The sequence below is a fragment of the Phalacrocorax aristotelis genome, chromosome 5 (genome assembly GCF_949628215.1).
Source record: "Phalacrocorax aristotelis chromosome 5, bGulAri2.1, whole genome shotgun sequence".
NCBI classification, from domain to species: Eukaryota; Metazoa; Chordata; class Aves; order Suliformes; family Phalacrocoracidae; genus Phalacrocorax; species Phalacrocorax aristotelis.
The window spans coordinates 49,790,620-49,811,365 of record NC_134280.1 but is presented as its reverse complement, the minus strand read 5'-3'; the positions used below and the strand labels follow the sequence as shown (position 1 = coordinate 49,811,365).

Sequence of the window (20,746 nt, the reverse complement as noted above, 5' to 3'; positions counted from 1 at the left end):
CTGAACTCCAAGAGCTTTCTGAACACTTTGGGAAACAGTAATCATTTCACCAGTTTATGAAGCCACCAAAGATGTGAAGTCACTGATTTCTTTGCTGAGAGTTCACACACAAACAGATGTGAGAAGACTATTTAGCTGTTTTCCCTACTACTGAATGGAACTCTGAGCGTCTCAGAATCCTGTATGAAAGAATTTTAGAAATTTGATATTTCTCACAGATTTTAGAAAGGCTAATTCTAGCTGGATGAGGAAGTGAATATTTGTAATTAACATGACCCCAGAGGAATATATTTGGCAAAAAATACGTTTCCTTGTGAGTGCTCTTTTGTAGTTTGTCATTTTATACATGCAGAACAAAACAACACCAAGTGTAAAATCATCTTTATCATCTTTATCCTTACAAAACATCAGCATTATGGAATGATACAATTATGTCCTATTCCGACAGCATCATCAGAATACCACAGGAATTTACATTTTGCAGAAATCTAGCAGTTACATAAAGAGTCAAAGCTCACAATCAATCAGTGGCAACTAGATTTCAAGACTAAGTGGATTGTTACATCAAAAGTATTTTTGTTAGCATGCCCATAGGGAAGAAAAGCTAACAGAAATACAATCTGCTTTCCCTTCATATCAGTCACAACTCTGAAGTCTTGAAAATAGAGCTGTTTTGTGCTTAAGTGGAGCAGAGTAGTATGCAGCCTGTCCAAAGTCACTCTCTGATCTAAAAAGTAACATTTTTCACCCAAGATCTTACTGCAATCCACATACACTCACAGGACGCGGAGCCACTACAAAATATTTGCCACTGGCAAACAAGTGTCTAGCAATGAAAAAAATGTATCAATAAACATACAGTCAACAACCGGCAGTAACTTAGCGATACCCGCTCTTTCACAATAATTAAGGTCACCCTCCCCCCTAAGGTTTAAAGGTTGCACACTGCAGGTACAGCACTACGTACGGCAGGGACATGCCTAACGGTCACAAGACACTGATCTTAGGGAAACCTGCCAGTTTGGCAGCACAGCACCACTACTCTTTCTGAATGTTAAGAATCGGGTAGCACAAGCCTTTGGGAAGGGAGTTCAGAAATAAAGTCAGTGGCATAAACCATAAAACAGTCAGTGGTATTCTTGTGTTCCTAAAATGTGTAAGGAAATCCCAAAAAGAACTAAATGTCATTATTCCTTTAAGAATAGAATGGCAAAGATTTTGTTCACTTAAATTCACTGTAATCGATGCTGGTGAGTCTTGCAGTCCAGTCATCAGGGGAAAAAAGAGGCCTGTCTGAACTATATGGTAATTCCTTTTAACATTTAGTTGATAGCTGACTGACGGGGACATGAAAATTTTAGAGCAAAGCGTAGGTATTTCCTGTTGAGAAAATTTGAAGCTTCCCAGAGAGGTGAGGGTATGCTATCTTGGTAGATGAGTACTCAGCAAGTTTCTGATGGCAGATTGTTCTATAATGAATCATTCCTGTGGAACAGTAACTTCATCAGTCAAGGTCTTGTTGTCATCTTTGACAGTGGCCATTGGTCCCGTAGCAGCAGATGCTGAACACGCTCTCTTGTGCAGCACAGAAAGACTGTAGCTGCTACAAGGATGCAGAGATCAGAGGGATCCGTTTGCTGACAAATTGGCAGCGTGGCAGCAGCAATTCTGCTGGATACACCAAGCTGTCACGGTACAGGTGACCACATCTTACTGCTTAGGAACAGCTGGTACCCAGCAGGCTAGATCAGGTCAGCAGGCACTTGACTTATACCATAACGCCTTACTGCAAATGTTTTGTCGGAGCCCAGTGACAAACCGTCACATGGGGACACATATACCCACCAAGCCAAAGCAGGATTTTTTTTTGTGTAAGTAAGTTCAGCACAATGCAATTACCAGTGACTAAAGTGACCAACAGCATGTGTTGTGCTATAATCAGTAGTCTGTCATACAAAAATACAAGAAGTTTCTTCCTGGCTTCTTCATTTAGCAGAATACTTTCCACATATTTCAGTTCAGTTCTTTCTGAATTCTTCAGAGCATCCACAGCAAACGCCTGTCCAAAAGTAGCTGAGTAAGTCTGAATCATCATCCCCATGGAATGGGGGGAGTGCTGTTTGCCATCCCTGGCTTCAGCCACCTCGCCTTTTGCCCCAGCTCTGCTTCTCTTTGGACCCACCTCTGAGTTGATTCAATATTTTACCAGTAGCTTATTAAGAAACAATATAATAATTTTCTTCCCCCACTCCTGTAGTAGTTTTTTTCTTAGGTTGAAGAGTAAATTAATCTCATGGAAGCTCAAGAAAGTGCCAGAGATGATGCAAGGGGAAGTGTTGGGAATGCATGGCCCCTAGCAGAAAGCAAGGTCAACAGGCACCTACCCTGTCTCAGTTCACTCTTAGGACTACAGTCTCAATACTCAGTCAGAAAGTTGGTCAGTCAAGGCTTAGACTGAGGCCACTGGGGAGCCATTCCAAGAGATTTTAAAATAAGACACTAAGATACATAAATATGTGAGACTATATTTTGATGAGTAGTTTGATTAAATCTACTAAGGTAGATTTAGGCTGGCTAATCATAAGTCATAAAAAGCTGTTTTAAAGTTGTAATAAACAAAATCTTATTGAAAGTGAATGAATTTGAAGAGGTAAAAAACAGGGAAGATCCAGAGCAGTCTCTCAGTAACAACTTCCAAAGGCATGCTATAAAATTATGTGTATCCTACTCATTACAATGATAATTAAGAGAATTAAAAAATATATATGCTACAGGCTTAACTAAAAAAAAAAACCAAACCCTATTAACACACCATGAATGAATCAACAGTTCAAACAATGCTTTAAACTTTATACCTAACTTCTAATTAAGGGGTCATCCTCACTTTTTTACCACAAGAATAAAGGCTACTATAACTTTCAGAAATGGACACACAGAACAAGTTAAATGACGTAGCAGTAGAGCAGGATCAACAAATGCAGGTTTTTGAAATATGAATTTTTAAAGCACACAAACAAAATGTCACATTAGTTCTCCACAGCTTTTGTCAATATCTTTTTTTGCATCTGAATTTTCATTCTTCTTACTGTAACATTTGACAGGTTTCATAAATAGCAATGATTGTTCAACATTTTTATTTTTGTTTCAACTCTCCTTTTCTTCTTGGATGTGTGTAATCACGAAAACTGACTGCTAATGTCTGTCAATCAGCCGAGTATAACAGTACCCCCTACTGGTTTTAACAGCGTGAGGTGAAACCGGGAACTCCCATCATCATGTAAGAAACCTGTACAGGAGGAAAAAGATATAAGTGCAAATATTCTAAAACTAGGTATTTAGTAATAAGAAATAGGCAAAGGAATATTAATGCCACTACATTAGCCCAATGTATTCCATTGCAGGGGCTGAGGAGCAATTTTAGAGTGGTTCTTGCAGGCCATGAGGTAGCTCTGTGCAGGTGTGCTAGCCAGGGCGTCTTCATCACTGTATGCAGTGGCAGCACTCCAAATACCTGTTCACACAGAGACTCACCTGACAGCAAGTCTCCTGTGCCACTGCTTCCTCCTCTAGTGTGGGCATAAAGACTAATGATACAAGCACTTGTCTGTTCTGGGCTCATGCTGCCTGAGCAGCCATTTGTCAACTCTTCTGATGCAAACGTGTTGGGTGGAGGGGATTATCTGATGGGCCAACTCTGTGCAAAAAGTTAGCCTATCCTGTTTAATCAGACCACCACTTTGGCCTAGCAACTCCTTTATAAGCTCAGTATTGGTATCTTTAAACTTGCTTAGACTTTCAGGAAAAGTCTAAATGTTCCGGACTCTGAAACGTTACGCTACCACTGTGTTTGCCATACCGACCTGTGTATTGTTTCAGGGATCATTCATGTAAAGTACTGCCTGATTACATAATGTATGTGCTTTTACTTTAAAGTATTTGTTAAGAAAACTTTCAAAACATTGATCATTGCTACATTAGAAAACAAAAGGTCATGGTGATTTGCTGTATGAGGTAAACAGGTGACACTAATCAATGAAACTTAAATTGCAAACAGCCATCTCTGCTGAAGGAAGAAAACCTTAACCCACCATATAAGTAATATCACTGAGATGGACTGAAATCAAACCTGATCCTGCAAGCTGAAGAACAAATGTGGGTGTTCAGGCATCTCTGTACCAATTAGCTTACTAGGCTGAGGTCTTTTTTCTCCATTAGCTTTTCCTGGTAATGCTTGATACAATTTATTGTTAAAAAGCAATTGCACTCCATGCTGTATCTAGGGCTCAAATACGCACAGAACATATTTAACTATTAATACATATCTTTTTGTTGCACTGTGTGTTAAAGGAGAACTATTTCAGGCATAGATACAATTGCAGTGGTAATGAAGCAGAGGGGGGGAGGTGTGCAATACTGAAGTTTCCTGAGTGGGAAAGCAGACCGAAGTGGTGGTGTCACCCGCAGTCTCTCCCCCCAAACAGATCATCTCTACAGATAAATTCACACCTGAATATAAAAGTTGTTGTCATTTACAAGATCCCGTTTTCTCCTGCTGGATGTTTTGAAGGATCTAGCCCATGCTGCTTCATCTGCACTGCGATATCAAACAAGTAATCATAACACTCACACCTGTAATTCAAAGGGAAAAAAAAAAGTGAAATGTAAAGTAAGGCTCAAGTCTTACCATGTTTATGAAAACTAATAGTTTTCTTCCTTGAGCTTTATATCATCAATGCAACAGTCTGACTGGACGGTTCTATTATCGTCTATTTCCGTTACTGCAGTATGGAAAGTGCCCAGCATTTTTGCTACATGATCCTGATTTGCTGCATTTCCATCAGCAAATGAAGAAGTAAATTCCAAAAATGGGACTAGGGAAGACTATATGAGCAGTATGGGCAGGTGTCATATAACAGCAGAGATTGTCTGCAGGTTTCATATGAGGGACTTGTCCGTATGAAAGTAAATGTTGACAACCCTATCAGCCAGCATTGATACGAAAGGAAAACCAGGCCGTAGAATCACCCGTTCCCAAAAGCTCCCTCTACGTTCAGTGAGGCTAGAACAATGAATCATTTTCCATGAATTCGAAATACCTGTGACGTTAAGGTCATTAAGATTTTGAAGTATAATGGCAAAAGATACCATATGCCTAAATTGTACTCACATTGTTTTGGCTTTTTCCCATGTTTCTCCCCATACATAAACGCCGTGACGTCTGACCAATACAGCACAAGCGTCTGGGTATTTTTCCAACGCATGTGCCATTCTTTCCTTGAGATCCTTCTCTTCTGGTGTATTCTCAATAATGGGAACCACTAGTGTATCATCATATCTAAAAGAAAAATGAATGTTCATGTATTTAAAAAACGTTGTGTTTGGATGTATGAAGCTTTTCCCTAAGAAAGAGATTCTCCTTTGACTGTGTAAAAATGTTAACAAATTCTCAACACTAGTGATTTTACACTGTTCTCTTGTTAGTCATGCTGTAACATAAAAACTCTCAGGAACATCCCTCATTCCCAAACGTATGCTATGCTGGCAATACGCTTGAGGCACAAAAAGGAAATAACGCTTTAATGTATTACGTGTAGCTGTTTGTTCACATATCACTTTGTAGTTGAGTCCCTTTACTACTTTTTCAGACTCTCTTCATCCTGTATTGGCATCACCTACAAGCTTTATCTCAGATTAAATTATTTAAAAGAATCACATCATGAAGAAGGAAATGAAGCTGTTTGCTGGAGAGCAGAAAAAAATTAATTTAGGTAGTCCAAAAAGCCCCTGGAAATAAGATTGTCCTGCTAAGGCATATAAATAGAAAGTAGAGTCAACACATGAAAAATAAATTCTCTGTGATGGAGTCATTGGTGGGCTATATGTGATCTTAAGAGAGCCTGAGAACCCCAGTTCCAAAGACAAGATGATGCATGTTACTCAGTGGAACTTGCCTAAGAGTTTCTTCTGAAGGAGGACTGGGATATTTGGCATTGTTTGAACCTTAATTAACACTGGCAGAAACTTGTTTAAATAGTTTTAATAAGTCCCCAGTTCAGGTTCAGATTTATCATTGAGATCACATAGATATTTCATGAGTGGATGCTAGTAGTACTTATTTTTATAAAACACAGAGAGAAAGCAATGGTAAAAATAATGGAGCTTGTATTTCAGATCAGATGTTTAGAAAATTAAAAAGTCTCATCCCTTACAGTTTTCCAAGCTGATGCTTTCCAAGGAAGTCTACAAATATAGTAAATGAAGAAAATTGGTTTTTGTAGGTTTACTTTCACTCTTACATATTCTGATCATTAAAATTAGATTTGGAGTATTTGCTGCCAGGAAGGCCAAATGAGCTAAGGGATTGCTTTCCTAGGCTCTGCTTTCTACTTGGACGTGAGTTTGGAAGCAGGTATAAATACCATACCTGATTCTTAATTATAACAAAAGCTTTTGATCATAAACTAATATCTACAAAACCCCAAGAAGACTCTGAATGAGATAAATATTTGATGTCTCTTTATTTTTACTTAAATATAAGCAGCCTACATTTAGCCAAACCTTCATATAAAATACCTTGGGACAGTCTGAGACTTCCAAAGCTATTTACTACAGATCTAGTTCTCCTTCTGCTGAAGTGAAAGATAAAACTATTCTGGCATCACTGGATCATATTTAGGCTAACAGATACTTCTGATTACCCTATCTGTAGCATTTTCCTGGATAGCTTCCAGAAAAGGTTTATGTAATTAGAAACAATATATTGTCAATCCCTTTTCTGAAAGACCCCATCGCATAGTATCGAATTTCTTTTGAATTCAGTGGGGATCCTCATGTGAGGCAAGACAGTGGAATCAGTCTAGTATGGACGAATATGTACTTAGGAACCATGTAATCTGGAGTTTTGATTTCTTTAGTTTTTCTGGTAGATTAACAGGATGACAACAGGACAACTTGGAGATATGGAACACAATAAATACAATGTCTCCTGACTAACAATTAGGAATGTTTGAGAATTCAAAATGCATATCCAGAAAATAAAATAGTTGTGGATTTTTTTAAAAGCAGTGTTTTCAGACAATTCAATATAAGGGGTGTCTTTTGCCACATTAAAAATACAAATGCTGATGCTGACAAGAAGGTAAAGCTGGCAAGTCAACCAAAACTCAATAAAATATGCCCGGGCGTAAAATCACACACCAGACATATGGCTTGCTCCCTTGCTAGAGGGCAATAGTTGCAAAAATTAACATTAAAAAGTGGAAAGAATTTAGCATTTCAATTTTTCATCTAATTGTCACATATTATATAAATGTTGTTTGCGGATCCCAGTTCAACACTCTGGGTGGAGTCCTCAAAACAAGCCATCACACATAATTTGGAATAACTCAGCACTTACCTCAGACCTCATCCTTGAAAAGTAATAACATTATCTTTAATGAGCTGTTTATTCTGAATTTTCTTTCAAAGTCTGTCAAGTAAAATCTGAAATCCTCTACTCTCTTAACATGCCCTAAACTAGCACAGGCACTGATATGTGAAGTCCACCCAAATGTAGTTTGTACATTACCAATCCAACCTAATGCTGGTTGGCTCCAGTGTCAGTTTAACATTGTATAGATGTGTTAACATCTCTGTTCTTGAGATATTTGTCAGGACGTAGCTCTTTATTTGGTTTGTTTCTGTAGCTCAACAGACCACAGTAGCCTTGACATTAGAAGACTTTATCTCGGATCTCTTCCATAGGCTTGAGACCTTCTCAGAGAAAGCCAATGATTGATTTATTCCAGAGGTCTTTTTACTTCTTATTCATAACGCTTTAACTACACTTTAACACACATAACTCAGACAACTTGTCATCTTTTATATTGCTGAAAAAATGATCGAATAGCAGGCCTCCTTTCTTAAATACAGAGAAGTACCGGTAATAGCCTCCTGAAGTACACTTCTGGATTCCTTTTATCATCTCCTGATGGGTAATACTGAACTCTTTCCCTGGGTAAAGAAGCGTAGCCATAACAGCAGCCTTGGAATGAGTATGGATCACTGCACCTGCTCCTAAGAACAGAAAAAGAAGAAAAAAATAAATTTTTAGAATGAATTTTAAAATGTGTCTATTAAGAAAATTTTATCCACATGCTTGATCCATTTCCTTTGGCTAGGAATCTTAGCAAATGTTGATCTACTGTATTTGAGGAAAAAACATACAGCAACCTAAATAAAGGTATGAGATAGTTACTCATCTATAAAGGATAATTATGGATTGTCTTAGGACACTAGTTTTAATTTTTAGTTAGTGACAAATTCCAGGATACTACTTGCACAAATGCAAGGAGAAACACTACTTGTACATTTCTTTACATACTGCAATGGCTGAAACACTCTGTTAATTTCATCAGAGTTCTGAGATCCTAAGGTATTCCCAAACTTATTTATGAGATGGAAGCTTAAATTTTACTTTTTATGCTAGTACTCTTCTTCTATTATGCACTGACTGTCTGAAAAATATTTCTTGTTATCTTGTTGTGTCATAATGGAAAGATAGGTAGACAATAATTACAATTTACTTACAAAGTTGCAATGTTGCCAAAAATGTGAAATGAGTTTTCCTCAGGTACACATGTAAGCTTTTTGGGCAGGAAGATCAGAAGACAGTCCCTAAATCCTTTCTAAAGTAACAGATGTAAATCTTACATAACGGCAAAAGCTCTCTATTACTGTCCACCTGCAAAAGAAAAGTTTCATACTTTTTTCACCTATCCATAATTTAGAACCGCTGATCAGAGCCAATGGTTGTAAAAGGATCTAAAACATAGTTGCTGAATAGGCAAAACTACTGGTATAAAACTGCTGTAAATCCCCCAGCTCCTCCCGCAACCTACTAATATACTGCACTAAAAATTAGTGCCAAAAAGATGATCACAGGAGAGCTACGTGAGAAGATTAGAATGTAAATGACACTCACAAGACGTTACCATGGATTATCTTCCATTGTACACATTCCTTTGCAAACCAATTTATTTTATAGTTTCATATTTAACTGTAACCTCCATGTATAAAGAATATGGTATTGAATTTCAATTTTGTGGATGTGTGTATACAGTATTTCAGTCATCGCTGAATAAAAAATGTTCGCTACGCACCTCTCATAATGTAGGCATTCATAAAAAGAGGCGTGCACTGGCTTTTCTTTAGTTTCTTATGCAGTGGAGGACCACTGATGTCCTGTTCGTTAATGTCACAAACAAACATATCTTCTGGCTGTAAGGAAGAATAAATTATTTTGACCTCTGATGACGTGAATAGTTCTGTTTTCCTCATAGGGAGACAAATATATACACCATATATTTAATATAGAATGTGATTTTAACTTTGTAAAAGTGCTGTAACACACCACATTTATTCTAGCTTCTCATCCTATTTACTGACATTGTGTAATGTGAATTAATATTAGGTACTCTTTTTATTACTCTTTTTATTCAGACTGCTGCCAAGCAGGTATTTGTAAAACTAAAATTTTCTCAGAAAGGAGACAGCCTGTACCTAAATAACAGACAATAGATCAAAAGGAAAAGTAGCAACCAATTCAAAAAAGAAATGTAGACATACTTTTCCTTCCCCCCTTAAAGAACCAACAAAGGACATAAATTAAACTTACATATATTTAACTTGTAGAACTATTTTTTTAAACCTTGCTTTTAGTAGCTTTACATAAATGTTACCTTTGCATCAATCAGCTACTCATAATAGTACAAAGAATTGTTCGGGGCAATAATAAAACTTTCTTCTTTAATGTTATTTTAAAAATCAGCAGGAAATAGAGTTGCAAGAGATTTCCTTACTCATTGTGCTCAATCCACTGCCACTACTAGGAAAGAACAGACCAACACACATCTTGCCATGTTATGCTTTGCCTGCCTTACTTGCTAACATGCCCAGCCAGCACTGCTGCGAAACCCCAAGTTTCTATCAGCAAAGGGAATCCGTTCACTTGTTTTCAGATGTATAAAACAACAAATCCTTTACACATATTATTCTATTCTGGGGAGTTCCTGCTGTCATAAAATAGTTATCATTTATTATTTTCCCTTCCACTTATATTTTGGGATTTTTTTGTAAAGGAGACAGATAGACAAGGTCACTTTTCATGGAGAGAGCCCATCTATTTACTAAGAATATCAAGACAAAGCCTTGTAATCACTCAAATGAAAATAAACAGAGATGAGGTGTTAATGCTTAATTACTTATGTGCCACAGTAACTTGAAACTGTAGCCAGACAGCTATAAAGCCATTCAAGTCAGATGAAGAATAAAGCTGGACTTGAGTAATGTTTGAATCTCACAGTCTTCTGTGTTAATTTAAAGCAAAATGATCATCAAGACTATTCTACACTGGCCACTGAAACACATCGGCTTGCTATGCTAATGGAGTACTGGGCAAAATCCTCAGTTGTTTCAGTAAGGCAGTCAATAGTGTAAGAAGTTTCCGATTTTACAGAAGTCAAAATGAAACTCTAAACAAAGGTACTCTCATCCTTCTCAAGATGAGCTCTGAGGTAAAAATACAGTTCAACGTACCTGTATTCTTTCCTTTTGGACTCCTGAAGGTGCAATGTAGATTTCATTCCTAAGAAAAGTTACAGACAGGAAAAATCAATAAACACAAGGTTGTTCAGCTGCAAGGACATTAGAGCTCTCAATCCACTGAAAAGGAATAGCAAATCTAGCCCCTCATAATGTAATAACTTCCTTGCTCCTTCTGTAGATTGACATGTAGGTGGTTTTCAAAACAGAACCGAATCATACAAGGGCATATGAAATCTCTGACTTGCAGGGGTACAAAACTGTGCTCTCAACTTTTGTCAAGAGATCTGAAACACACGTAGGAAGTGCAGACTTATTTTTCAGACAAAGAAAACCCCACAGCCTCCCCTGCAATAATTCCAAACACAAATCCCCAGAATTCAGAATAAAAATGGAACATGAGAAATTGCAAGCAGATACTGAGCTATGACAAAAGAGGTGACAAAACTATTACTCAAAAATCCACAGACTACCTATAAGCAATATTAATTATCTTTAGTATTCTACAATGTAAATAATTTTGGGTTTTGTTATAACTGTGTCGTTTAGGTTTTTAATGCATTTATGTATTTATTTGCATTGATAAAATGATAACACTAATTCAATGCAATTAAATAACTGAAATTCAAGTAGAAGTGCATCACTTCTTGTGAGGCTTACATGAAAAAAGACTATAAAAATTGATTTAAATTGAAATTATTTTAAGATGGTATCTGAAATATTTTCACTAATAGCAAAAAAAATCACATCAATTGTAATCACTATTCCCTTTCAACACTAACATACTAAAGTTAGGAGCACAGAGACATCTAGTGAATAATTAGTCAAGTTACAGATACATTTCCTAAGGACCACAAGATGCTTATATTTCTGTACAAGTGCACTTAGAAGAGCAACAAAGCTGCTGGAGGGTCTGGAGCACAAGTCTTACGAGGAGCAGCTGAGGGAGCTGGGGTTGTTTAGCCTGGAGAAGAGGAGGCTGAGGGGAGACCTTATTGTTCTCTACAGCTACCTGAAAGGAGGTTGTAGTGAGGTGGGTGTTGGTCTTTTCTCCCAAGTAGCAAGTGATAGGACAAGACGAAATGGCCTCAAGTTGCGCCAGGGGAGGTTTTTATTGAGGAAAAATCTCTTCACCAAAAGGGCTGTCAAGCATTGGAACAGGCTGCCCACAGAAGTGGTTGAGTCACCATCCCTGGAGGTATCTAAAAGCCATGTAGGTGTGGTGCTTAGGGTGGACTTGGCAGTGTCAGGTTTATGGTTGGATTTGATAATCTTAAGGGTCTTTTCCAACCTAAATGATTATATGATTCTAACTCTTCCAAATATACAATGCTTAAGACAACGTACTTTTCACAGTGGTAAAACGGCTGTGAAGCGCTTCAAAATGCGGTTTTATCATATTTGTAATTTTTAACATTCATGAATTAACACTGTCAAGATTGCATTAATTTAATCTTAATTCTTTTGCATGAACAAGATGATAGAGAGTGCAACATATCAAGAAATCAAGTGGTAATCTGGTTACTAATGAGACATATTTTTTCTTAAAACAAATTTTTTTTCTTATTTAGAAATTAATCACAAAGGGAAAATCTGATGATGAAATACAGCCTTTGAAATACAGGACACCTGACAAAGAATCCTAGATCCATTTTTAATATGCTATTGCAAGTCTGAATTGGCATTTTTATTCTGAGTAGTCGATAGGAACTGAACAGAGAGTAACGCTGATTAGGATTAACTGGTAAGACCAATTTGTTCGAATTTCAATCGAATTTCAATTGTTCTTTCACTATTTCCTATGTAACAATTCTAAGCTAGCCTGATCTCTGCCTCATAGCTACTAATTTTGAAACATAGCTACTGTTACTGTAGGTATAAAACAGTATGGCCATACAGATTACTATTCCTAGATCACGTACAATACTGATTCCAACTCAAATATGTATTTCAGGGTAGTCTGAGCAACTAAGTTATAGAACTGCTGAGCAAAACTGTACCACTATGTTAACATATTCTCTGTTGACACCATTTGTCTTGCCAGAGCCAACATAAATAGCACTGAAATGACAAAGAAAATAGCCTACATTTAGCTACCCATGAGAAATCAGTGCTAAAAAGATATTTCCATAGATGAAGAACTTTAAAAACAAGAATTAACATATCATTCCTCTCATTATTATTATTGCTGTCGCTTTGCTTGCAAAATCAAGCAGGGAAGTGAAATGACCTGCACAAAGCCATTGGAACAGCACAAATACTAGCATTTAGAGCCTTTACTTCAGATACATATACATCTCATATATTTGAACAGCAATGGCTGTTTGTGTCTGCATGCAAGTGGACGTCAGAAAAATGAGAGGTCAGTCACTTTCAAGTTAAGAGTGTCACAACACCCTGTGTCTAGGGACAGAATTTCAGGCACTGTGCAAGGTGTTTGGCAAAACGAGGACTTCTCTTTTTCCAGTGGCCACTGAGAGGAGCTCTGTCTCCATTAAAAGCTTGGAAAGTATGAATAGGGGAAGATGAGCCAATTAAATAGCAAAGTGGTGCTCCTTAGTAGTGGATACACACCAAAATTTATTTTGCTTTTACCTGTCCTGCTTTAATAATATGTTAAGAATATCTCCTTAGAAATTATCTCAGTAGAACAGTAATTTCCTTCTTAAAGGAAATGTCTTGCCTGCAAAATGTCTAGGGTGGGATTAATCTCATCTACCACAGGCATTTGAAAGCTCTGTGCCTGGTGTAACCTACTCTAAATTCCATAGTCAGTGAAATGAGACGGGGAAATGCATTGTTCCTTAGAGATAATTCATCTACCATAAACAAAGATAGGAAAAGGACAGTAAAAAGCCACCCTCTGAAGCTGGCTTTCTCCATTGAAGGGACTGCAATGATTAATTCAGATTAGCCACCTTCTACACGGTTAAATCTGGTGTACTGTTCATTTCTGCCTCTACCTTCTTGCTCACTCTTGACTTTCAAATATTCTTCATGGAACTGAAATGCCCTCACCAACTGCTAAATACAGCCACCCCCCCCGCCCATCGTCATATTCTTTCTCTTCCATCTTTACTTACCCATGTTTCAAGCTGATTCCTCCACCAGTTCCTGTTACCCAGCCTAAACCATAAAACAGTCTACAAAGCTCTGGGATAAGATTTCTTGGATGTAACTTCTCCTAAAAATAAATTAAAGAAATACATTAAAAACATCAGAAGCATCACAAACCTAGAAATTCAAATTTTGAAACTGAGTTTAAAGGTATAGTGTTTTCATACTGCAGTACGACAGTCTAATTTATGCTTACGAACTTCAGTTACAAAATGATGGCGTGTTTGCACAATGCCCTTCACGCTTTGCAGGGGCCAGTCACACCCTGAAACGAACAAGCAAAACCCCCAAATAAAATGCATGTCTGATTATCCTTCACAGGAAAGGTCTCATCTGAAATTTATTCAAGTGGTCCACAGGTATTATACCAGCAAGATTAAGTACAGACTATTGCCATAAAAAAATAAATGCCTCTAACATTATCAATTTTTAAAAGCTCAACTAATAACTTTTCCCATTGAACCAGTTTTCTGTACGTTTATTTTGCTTGATTTACAAATTTCAGTAGAACAGACTTTGTTAGTTCTGTTATATTTTTGCACAGCAGTTAAAGACATCATAGAAAACATTTCAAAATTATTTGATGAACTTCACATTCCTACGTTTCTACAATGTGAGGTTACCTCACATGCAGTTTAGCCAAAAGGTAAATTGCATTATTTTAATATTTATTTCAGAAGGAAAAGAAAGGTCTTAAAATTTTCCATATTCCATTATTACATCAATAAATATACCTATATCTATCTATTAACCAAAGGTACCTGTAGCGTCAGAGATTCATTCATAGTTAATCTAAACCAGAATGGCTTTAGAGTACAAGCCAAAACTATTTATTGGAAATCCTAAACATTACACTAAACATAAAACTAAGAAAGCTGTACCTAACAGGTAGCCGTCTTTGATAAGAGAGTGCTATATTGGAAAATTAAAGATTTTGAATGTTGGAATAATTTACATGAGAAATATAACCACTATACACAGAGAAAACTGAGAGATGCTACTTCAATTCATACTGTGTGCTTGAATTTATGTATCTGCATATTGTCTTGAGTATTTCTTTTAGCTTACCTGAGAGAATAAAAAGCCAAAGTCTTCCCACATTTACCAGTGCAAAAATAAAATTTACATGTGCTTTCACAAAGATCTTGGTAAAACTGAACCCATCAAGTAAGAAATTAAACAGCAGAGAAACAGAGCAGTAATTCTATTTATGTCAGTTTATCTCCCTGGGATGGGGTGACATTTCCATCTACTCTATCACAGTAATACAGCTGGTGGTGTTTCTTATATGGGTGCATGACAGAAATCAGCCATTAAGCACAACAGAGGTGCTCCTTGCATTGTTTTCAATAGAAAAATGGATTAGTTTTAGGAAGGCTAAACCCTTAGGTCACCAATGCAGCCAACTCTCACTTAATTCTTTTTCTATATGCATTGAGCCTGATCAGTACTTCAAAGTTCAACTTAATAGTGTAGCACCATATTCTTCAATGGCATTTGTTTCTGAAGCGATTATCTTCAGAGAACTGGAATTCAGAGAACTGCTATTCCTGCCTGCTCTGATTTTGTTCCCATTATTTACAGTCTCTTTTAATGTCTTAAAAAATCATGTTTATTCATTTCAAGTAATGGAAACAAGACTCTAACCAGCACTCCTAGAAGCTTATGTAAGAAGTTAAGATTTTTAAAGCACTGTGAACCTTCATCAGTTCACATTACCTGAAACAAATGTAACAGCATATACAAGAGTACATGAAGGAAAAAAAACCCCAGGCCAAATAAGCAAATTCTACATTTACACTAAAAAAAAATATGTAATCTTCCCCATTCACACAGCTGAAAATGAAACCACTCCTTTCCTGCTCTTTGCCACTGAAAACAGTACTATATATCAAGTATACTCTGGCTTAATAAACATTCCTCAAATACTAAATGACATACAAATGACTCTGAAATGTACTGTGAATCTGAAAATATTAATCCATGTGTTGTATGTTTACAAATGCAAAACAAGAGCATAGTATGCGTAAATTACTGGTCCCCATTTTGTCGTTCTGATATGCAGAATTAACAGCTGTACATAATTTTTATCTGTTTTATTCACCTCTCACAAAACTGAGTCCCATAGTATCTTGTTTTGACTCTTATTCAAAATGACATCACTGCCTATTTCTAACCTATTTACTACACCGGTATTTTTCATTTCAAAGAAAAAATATCTCTCTTCTACTTTTGATGGAATAAGCTTATATTAAACAGGTTATTTTGCTATTATTTATTGAATGCATACAGTCATAAAACCCCCTAGATTATAACACTTCCACAGTTGTTTCATATTTTCCCTGTTTGATGAATATAGACATTTACTGCAAAATTCATATTAATGGGAGAATGAGTGCTTTTCACCACTTTAAATCTTTAAAAAGAATTTTTAAAACTCATATTAAGAAGCTACTGATAACATAACAAAATAAATATAACCAAGGAATTATTACTATCTTTCTGAAGAATTCCAAGATTATAAATAAATCCTCAGAGTTTAACAGTATTTTCCAGAATCAGTGAATACTGATTACAACCATAAACTATCTAAACAAAAATGTTACTGTACTTCATGTTTTAAACTACTGATAATAAAAATGACAGTTCCTTCCACAACTAAAAAGGGGTAATTGCTGTAATAAGCCTGGGAGTAAACATGTGTGAAAGCAGTAAGTGATTAAAACAGGATTACTCTTTGCCAAATCTCAAAGCAGTACTTTTAAATTTGACATTTAAGTTGAAGTACAGATGCCATTGGTTATTTCTTCCTGCATAGCTCCAGCTCAGGATATGGCCCACTAGTTTTCTGATACAGCTAACGGACAATATAGCTTCTTTGCTGCTATGCTGTTACCTTCTTAGCTTAAATTTCTACATGCTGCTAGGTATGAAGAAAAACTCCAGATTTCCAATAACTAAAAGAAATTACTCATTTTTCAATCCATTAAATTATTCTTTTGAAGACAAATTTGCTGGTAAATTTCTGAACAAAGACTGACTGAAAGTATTCACTGAAAATTTAGACTGTTTCCAGCAGTCAAATCTTTTCAAAAAATTATTATTGTATTCTGTAAGACTGTGGTTGGTCAAGCGAAATTAGCTTTTTTTCTATTTTATTCCATTACTGTACCTAATATGGTTTAAAAAACAAACAAAACGAACCCACCCTCTCAACCCAGAAACCCAGAAAACAATGTGGATCTAATATAATGGAAGTCAAGGTGGACCCAGGCTACTTATGGAACAAACATATTTGTAAAGGTTTTGGGGATAATTTTTAGAAGTTCTAAAACTGAACTACAATATTGATATTTTAAGATACTATAGCAAATAAACAGTGCCTGAAATATGTATCTAAATATGCTTAGAAATCATATATTTTCCTCAGAAATAAGCACAGACTGCATAGATGAAGTCGTACTGTTGATACTTCATACTGATGGGTATTATGATGAGGTTTCTTTGGATAGCCACATAGTGGTAAGTTTGATGTGGTAAACCAGATCTGTGTTGCACTATATAAATAAGGTGAGAAAAGTACCATTAATAAGCACGTAGATTTCTATTTAAAATCTGTCTTTAGCATAGAAATGGATCAAATAAACCAAAGTAGCAAAAATAATGTCATGATCTTTTAAAAAAAGTCTTTCTCCAACACTTTCAGCACCATACTAGGATTCTATAATGCAAAAGGAAGTTTTTTTAGGTGAGGATAATAAACAATTGTAAGCGAGATATAAGCAAGCAATATGGTAAGGGTTCCTACTTTGCTTAAATGCCTCAGACTGTCAATTCTTATAGCAAGTACAGACCTCCAACTGGAACTAATAATTTATGGTGTGCCTTTTTTATGTTTTGAATTTTTTTTATTGCAGCAATTAGAAGCTTTAATAGTTTTTTTAAAATGACAAGTAATTAGCTGCCCTACTGCTCAGCTTAGTCGTTTATGCCCATGAAAGAACGTATCCAATGTTTAGCAGCAGGAACCCACATTATGGGGGGTATTCTGTCAACACCTACAGAATAGAGAGAACAAAAACAAAAACTAAGTAGCACATACCAAACCCGATAGGCCAGTAGTTATTTACTACCAATACCTTTGCTGAAACGTTAAGAAAAATGTGCTGTCATCACTGTTCTCTCCCCCACCCCAATACCACCAGTGACTCTAAAGTTGAAGATTGAGTGATCCTTGATGGTCTAAAGTAAGCCTGTAAGACTTAAGCAGAAGGGAACACGGATTTTGTGAGCCCCTCGAGATTGTCTCCTGGCCCTTAGAATCACAGCAAGCAGCGGCTTTGTTTAATACAGCCCCTCTGAACAGACAGCCCACTTGCATCTTGTTGCAGTTGCTACAGGGGCTGCACACTACAGAAAAATGCTTCCAGTTGGTGTTGGACTGGCAGAACCAGGCATGAGGTGGGGAGGCAGTGGCAGCAGAAGAGGAGAAAAAGGCATGTGTGCAAGACAGTGGCAGTGGTTCTGAGGCAGGAGGCAGGGAAGGTGAAGTGATGGAGACAGCAGCCTGGGGCACGTTTGACATGGTTTGGAAGCTCCTACTTTAGCCTCATCTTTAAAACCTCCAATGACACTGAGCCACAAACTCCTTAGGCAATCTTTTTAACTGTCCCAGGTTAGAAATATTTTCCTAATGCCTAACCTAAACCCTGCTTGCTGAAACTTAAGCTTGTTATCTCTTACCAAACAGTTATGGACATAAAGAAGATGTTCTTACCTTTCATCTCTGTGACAACATTTTACATATTAACACAACTGCATTTGCTCCTCTTTTTTTTTTTTTTTTTTTTTTGACTAAGCAGATTCCTTCCGTCTTTCCTGATAGGCCACATTATCTGGTCTGCTGCTGATTCTCATCTCCCTATTGTCAGTCCAACTATTCATCATGCTTGGGTTGGTCTCTTGACCAGTTTCACATACAAACAGGACAGGTATTTCAAGCCTCATCCAGGTGATGCTCCCATACACTCTAGCATGATGTTTGCTTCATTTGATGAAGTACAGCACTGCTGACTCACATTCAGGTTGTGATGACTTGAAGTAATGAACAGTTACCAAACTACCAAAAAACCCCAAACAATCAAAGACAGAAAAAAACCCCAAAACAAACCTAAAAAACCCCAGAGGTACCATAAATAAATAAATATGGATACAAGTCGTGCGACTGCAGCCAGACTGTCAGCTGGCAACATTTTGCGAAATTTTGTAACATTTCTATACTCTCTGCTATTTACTGAACATATATACACGCTCCTTTTCTGGGTTAAGTATAGGTGGCCTGTCCACCTTGGTGAAGTCCAGCGGTAATTGTCAACTTTGGCAAAAATGATGGCGCATGATATCAAGCCCACGAGTCCCTACTTTTGCCCTCAGTCTCACAAGCTTTAGTTGCCAACAGCTCAAGGGGGTCAGGCTCTTGTCTTAGATAAACAGAAAGGGTCGGTTTATTTACAAATCATTAGATAACAGGATTACAATAAAACATTAAGATTTTACAACAGTTCTTGTTTTGCTAGCAAACAAATGTACATAGTCCACTAAAGAGAATAAAGCTTGATTTGTTAATTGATGAGCTACCTTTTCCTGTTGGGAACTAGAGAGTCCAAATACCTTTAGTAATTTGTAATTGCCCTGATACCATTTCCCACGTACACCTAGCGGAAATCCTATACTCTCTGCTAATTAGTAACTAGGAAGGTTAATAGCTAAATATTAAGGTTGCAAGAGTATGTGACCTGCAAAGTCCTGCACCTGGTTTGGGGCAACCCCCAATATCAATACAGGCTGGGGGATGAAGCCATTGAGAGGAGCCCTAAGGAGAAGGACTTGAGGGTACTGGTGGACAAAAAGCCAGACATATGAGCCAGCAGCGTGCACTCACAGCCCAGAAAACCAGATGTATCCTGGGCTGCATCAGAAGCAGTGTGGCCAGCAGGTCAACGGAGGTGATTCTGCCCTGGTGAGACCCCACCTGGAGTGCTGCATTCAGCTCTCGGGTCCTCCACACAAAAAAGACATGGATCTGTGGGAGCAGGTCCAGAGGAGGGCCATGAAAATGATGCAAGGGCTGGAGCACCTCTCCTACAAGGACAGGCTGAGAGAGTTGGGGTTGTTCAGCCTGGAGAAGAGAGGGCTCCAGGGAGACCTTATTGCGGCTTTCCAGTACCTAAAGGGGGACTATAGGAAGGGTGGGGGCAACCTCTTCAGCAAGGCCTGTTGTGACAGGACAAGGGGTAATGGTTTTAACCTAAAGGAGGTAGATTTAGACTGGATATAAGAAAATTTTTTTTTACAATGAGGGTGGTGAAGTACTGGAACGGTTGCCCAGAAAGGTAGCAGAAGGCCCATCCCTAGAGGCACTCAAGGTCGGACGGGGCTCTGAGCAACCTGATCTAGTTGAAGATGTCCCTGCTCACTGCAGGGGGGCTGGACTAGATGACCTCTAAAGACCCTTTCCAACCCAAACCATTCTACGATAATAGCCTCAGCAGCTGCAATTGCTAACTGCTATCCCGCAGCACCCGCTGACACTAGGCGGAGGGCAGAGTGGGGGCCGGGTCGGGGCCATCTCGCCGCCCCGCCTGGGACCGTCGGCAGTCCCCCCCCTCCCCGGCAGGCGGGGCGACTCTGGGGTACCCCGTCCCTCCTGCAACCCGCTGAAAGAGGAGGCCGCCGCCTTCCCTTTAAAGCCCGGGCGGCCGCAGGGACCGGCGCCGTGTGCGGGGCGGGGGGCGGTCCTCGTTACCTGCGCCGCGTCGCGGTCGTTGGCGGCAGCCGCCATGGTATCGGCCGGCGAGTGCGGGAGGGGGGTCCTTTCGCGGGGGCTTCTTTCGGGGGCGGCGCGCGCAGGAAAGGGCCTGTGGAGGGAGTAGCTGGAGGGGAGATGCGGGAGCGTCCCGGGGGCGGACAGGCAGGGCTTAGACAGGTTTCGGATACGTCTCTGGTAGTTATTTGCTCGCACCCGGGGGGATAGAGGCAGCCGGGCCCG

The 20,746-nt window shown here is 38.2% G+C and overlaps 2 protein-coding genes across 2 annotated transcripts in view; one reads left to right on the top strand and one right to left on the bottom strand.

The window, feature by feature from the left end:
• Positions 1 to 364: 364 nt before the first annotated feature.
• On the bottom strand, positions 365 to 20,642 carry APIP (APAF1 interacting protein). Its single transcript, XM_075094375.1, has 8 exons — positions 20,504 to 20,642; positions 13,665 to 13,765; positions 10,576 to 10,624; positions 9,141 to 9,258; positions 7,920 to 8,055; positions 5,168 to 5,335; positions 4,507 to 4,629; positions 365 to 3,286 (listed from the first exon to the last, which is right to left on the bottom strand). Exons 1-7 carry the CDS (start codon positions 20,537 to 20,539, stop codon positions 4,530 to 4,532), a joined length of 708 nt encoding a protein of 235 aa, XP_074950476.1. The 5' UTR covers positions 20,540 to 20,642; the 3' UTR covers positions 365 to 3,286; positions 4,507 to 4,529.
• PDHX (pyruvate dehydrogenase complex component X) overlaps positions 20,457 to 20,746 on the top strand; it is a 49,510-nt gene continuing 49,220 nt past the window's right edge. Inside the window, exon 1 of the mRNA XM_075094374.1 lies at positions 20,457 to 20,540. The gene's annotated coding sequence lies outside the window, so the exon portion shown is untranslated. The remainder of the gene's footprint in view (positions 20,541 to 20,746) is intronic.

Bases quoted from the DNA above. Each gene is read 5' to 3' on its own strand.
- APIP (XM_075094375.1), bottom strand. From the start codon at position 20,539: ATGGCGGCTGCCGCCAACGACCGCGACGCGGCGCAG. The intron at 9,259-10,575 runs GTACGTTGAACT...TCTTCCTTACAG, and splicing joins TCCAAAAGGAAAGAATACAG to CCAGAAGATATGTTTGTTTG. The intron at 4,630-5,167 runs GTGAGTACAATT...TTTGAATTACAG, and splicing joins TGGGAAAAAGCCAAAACAAT to GTGTGAGTGTTATGATTACT.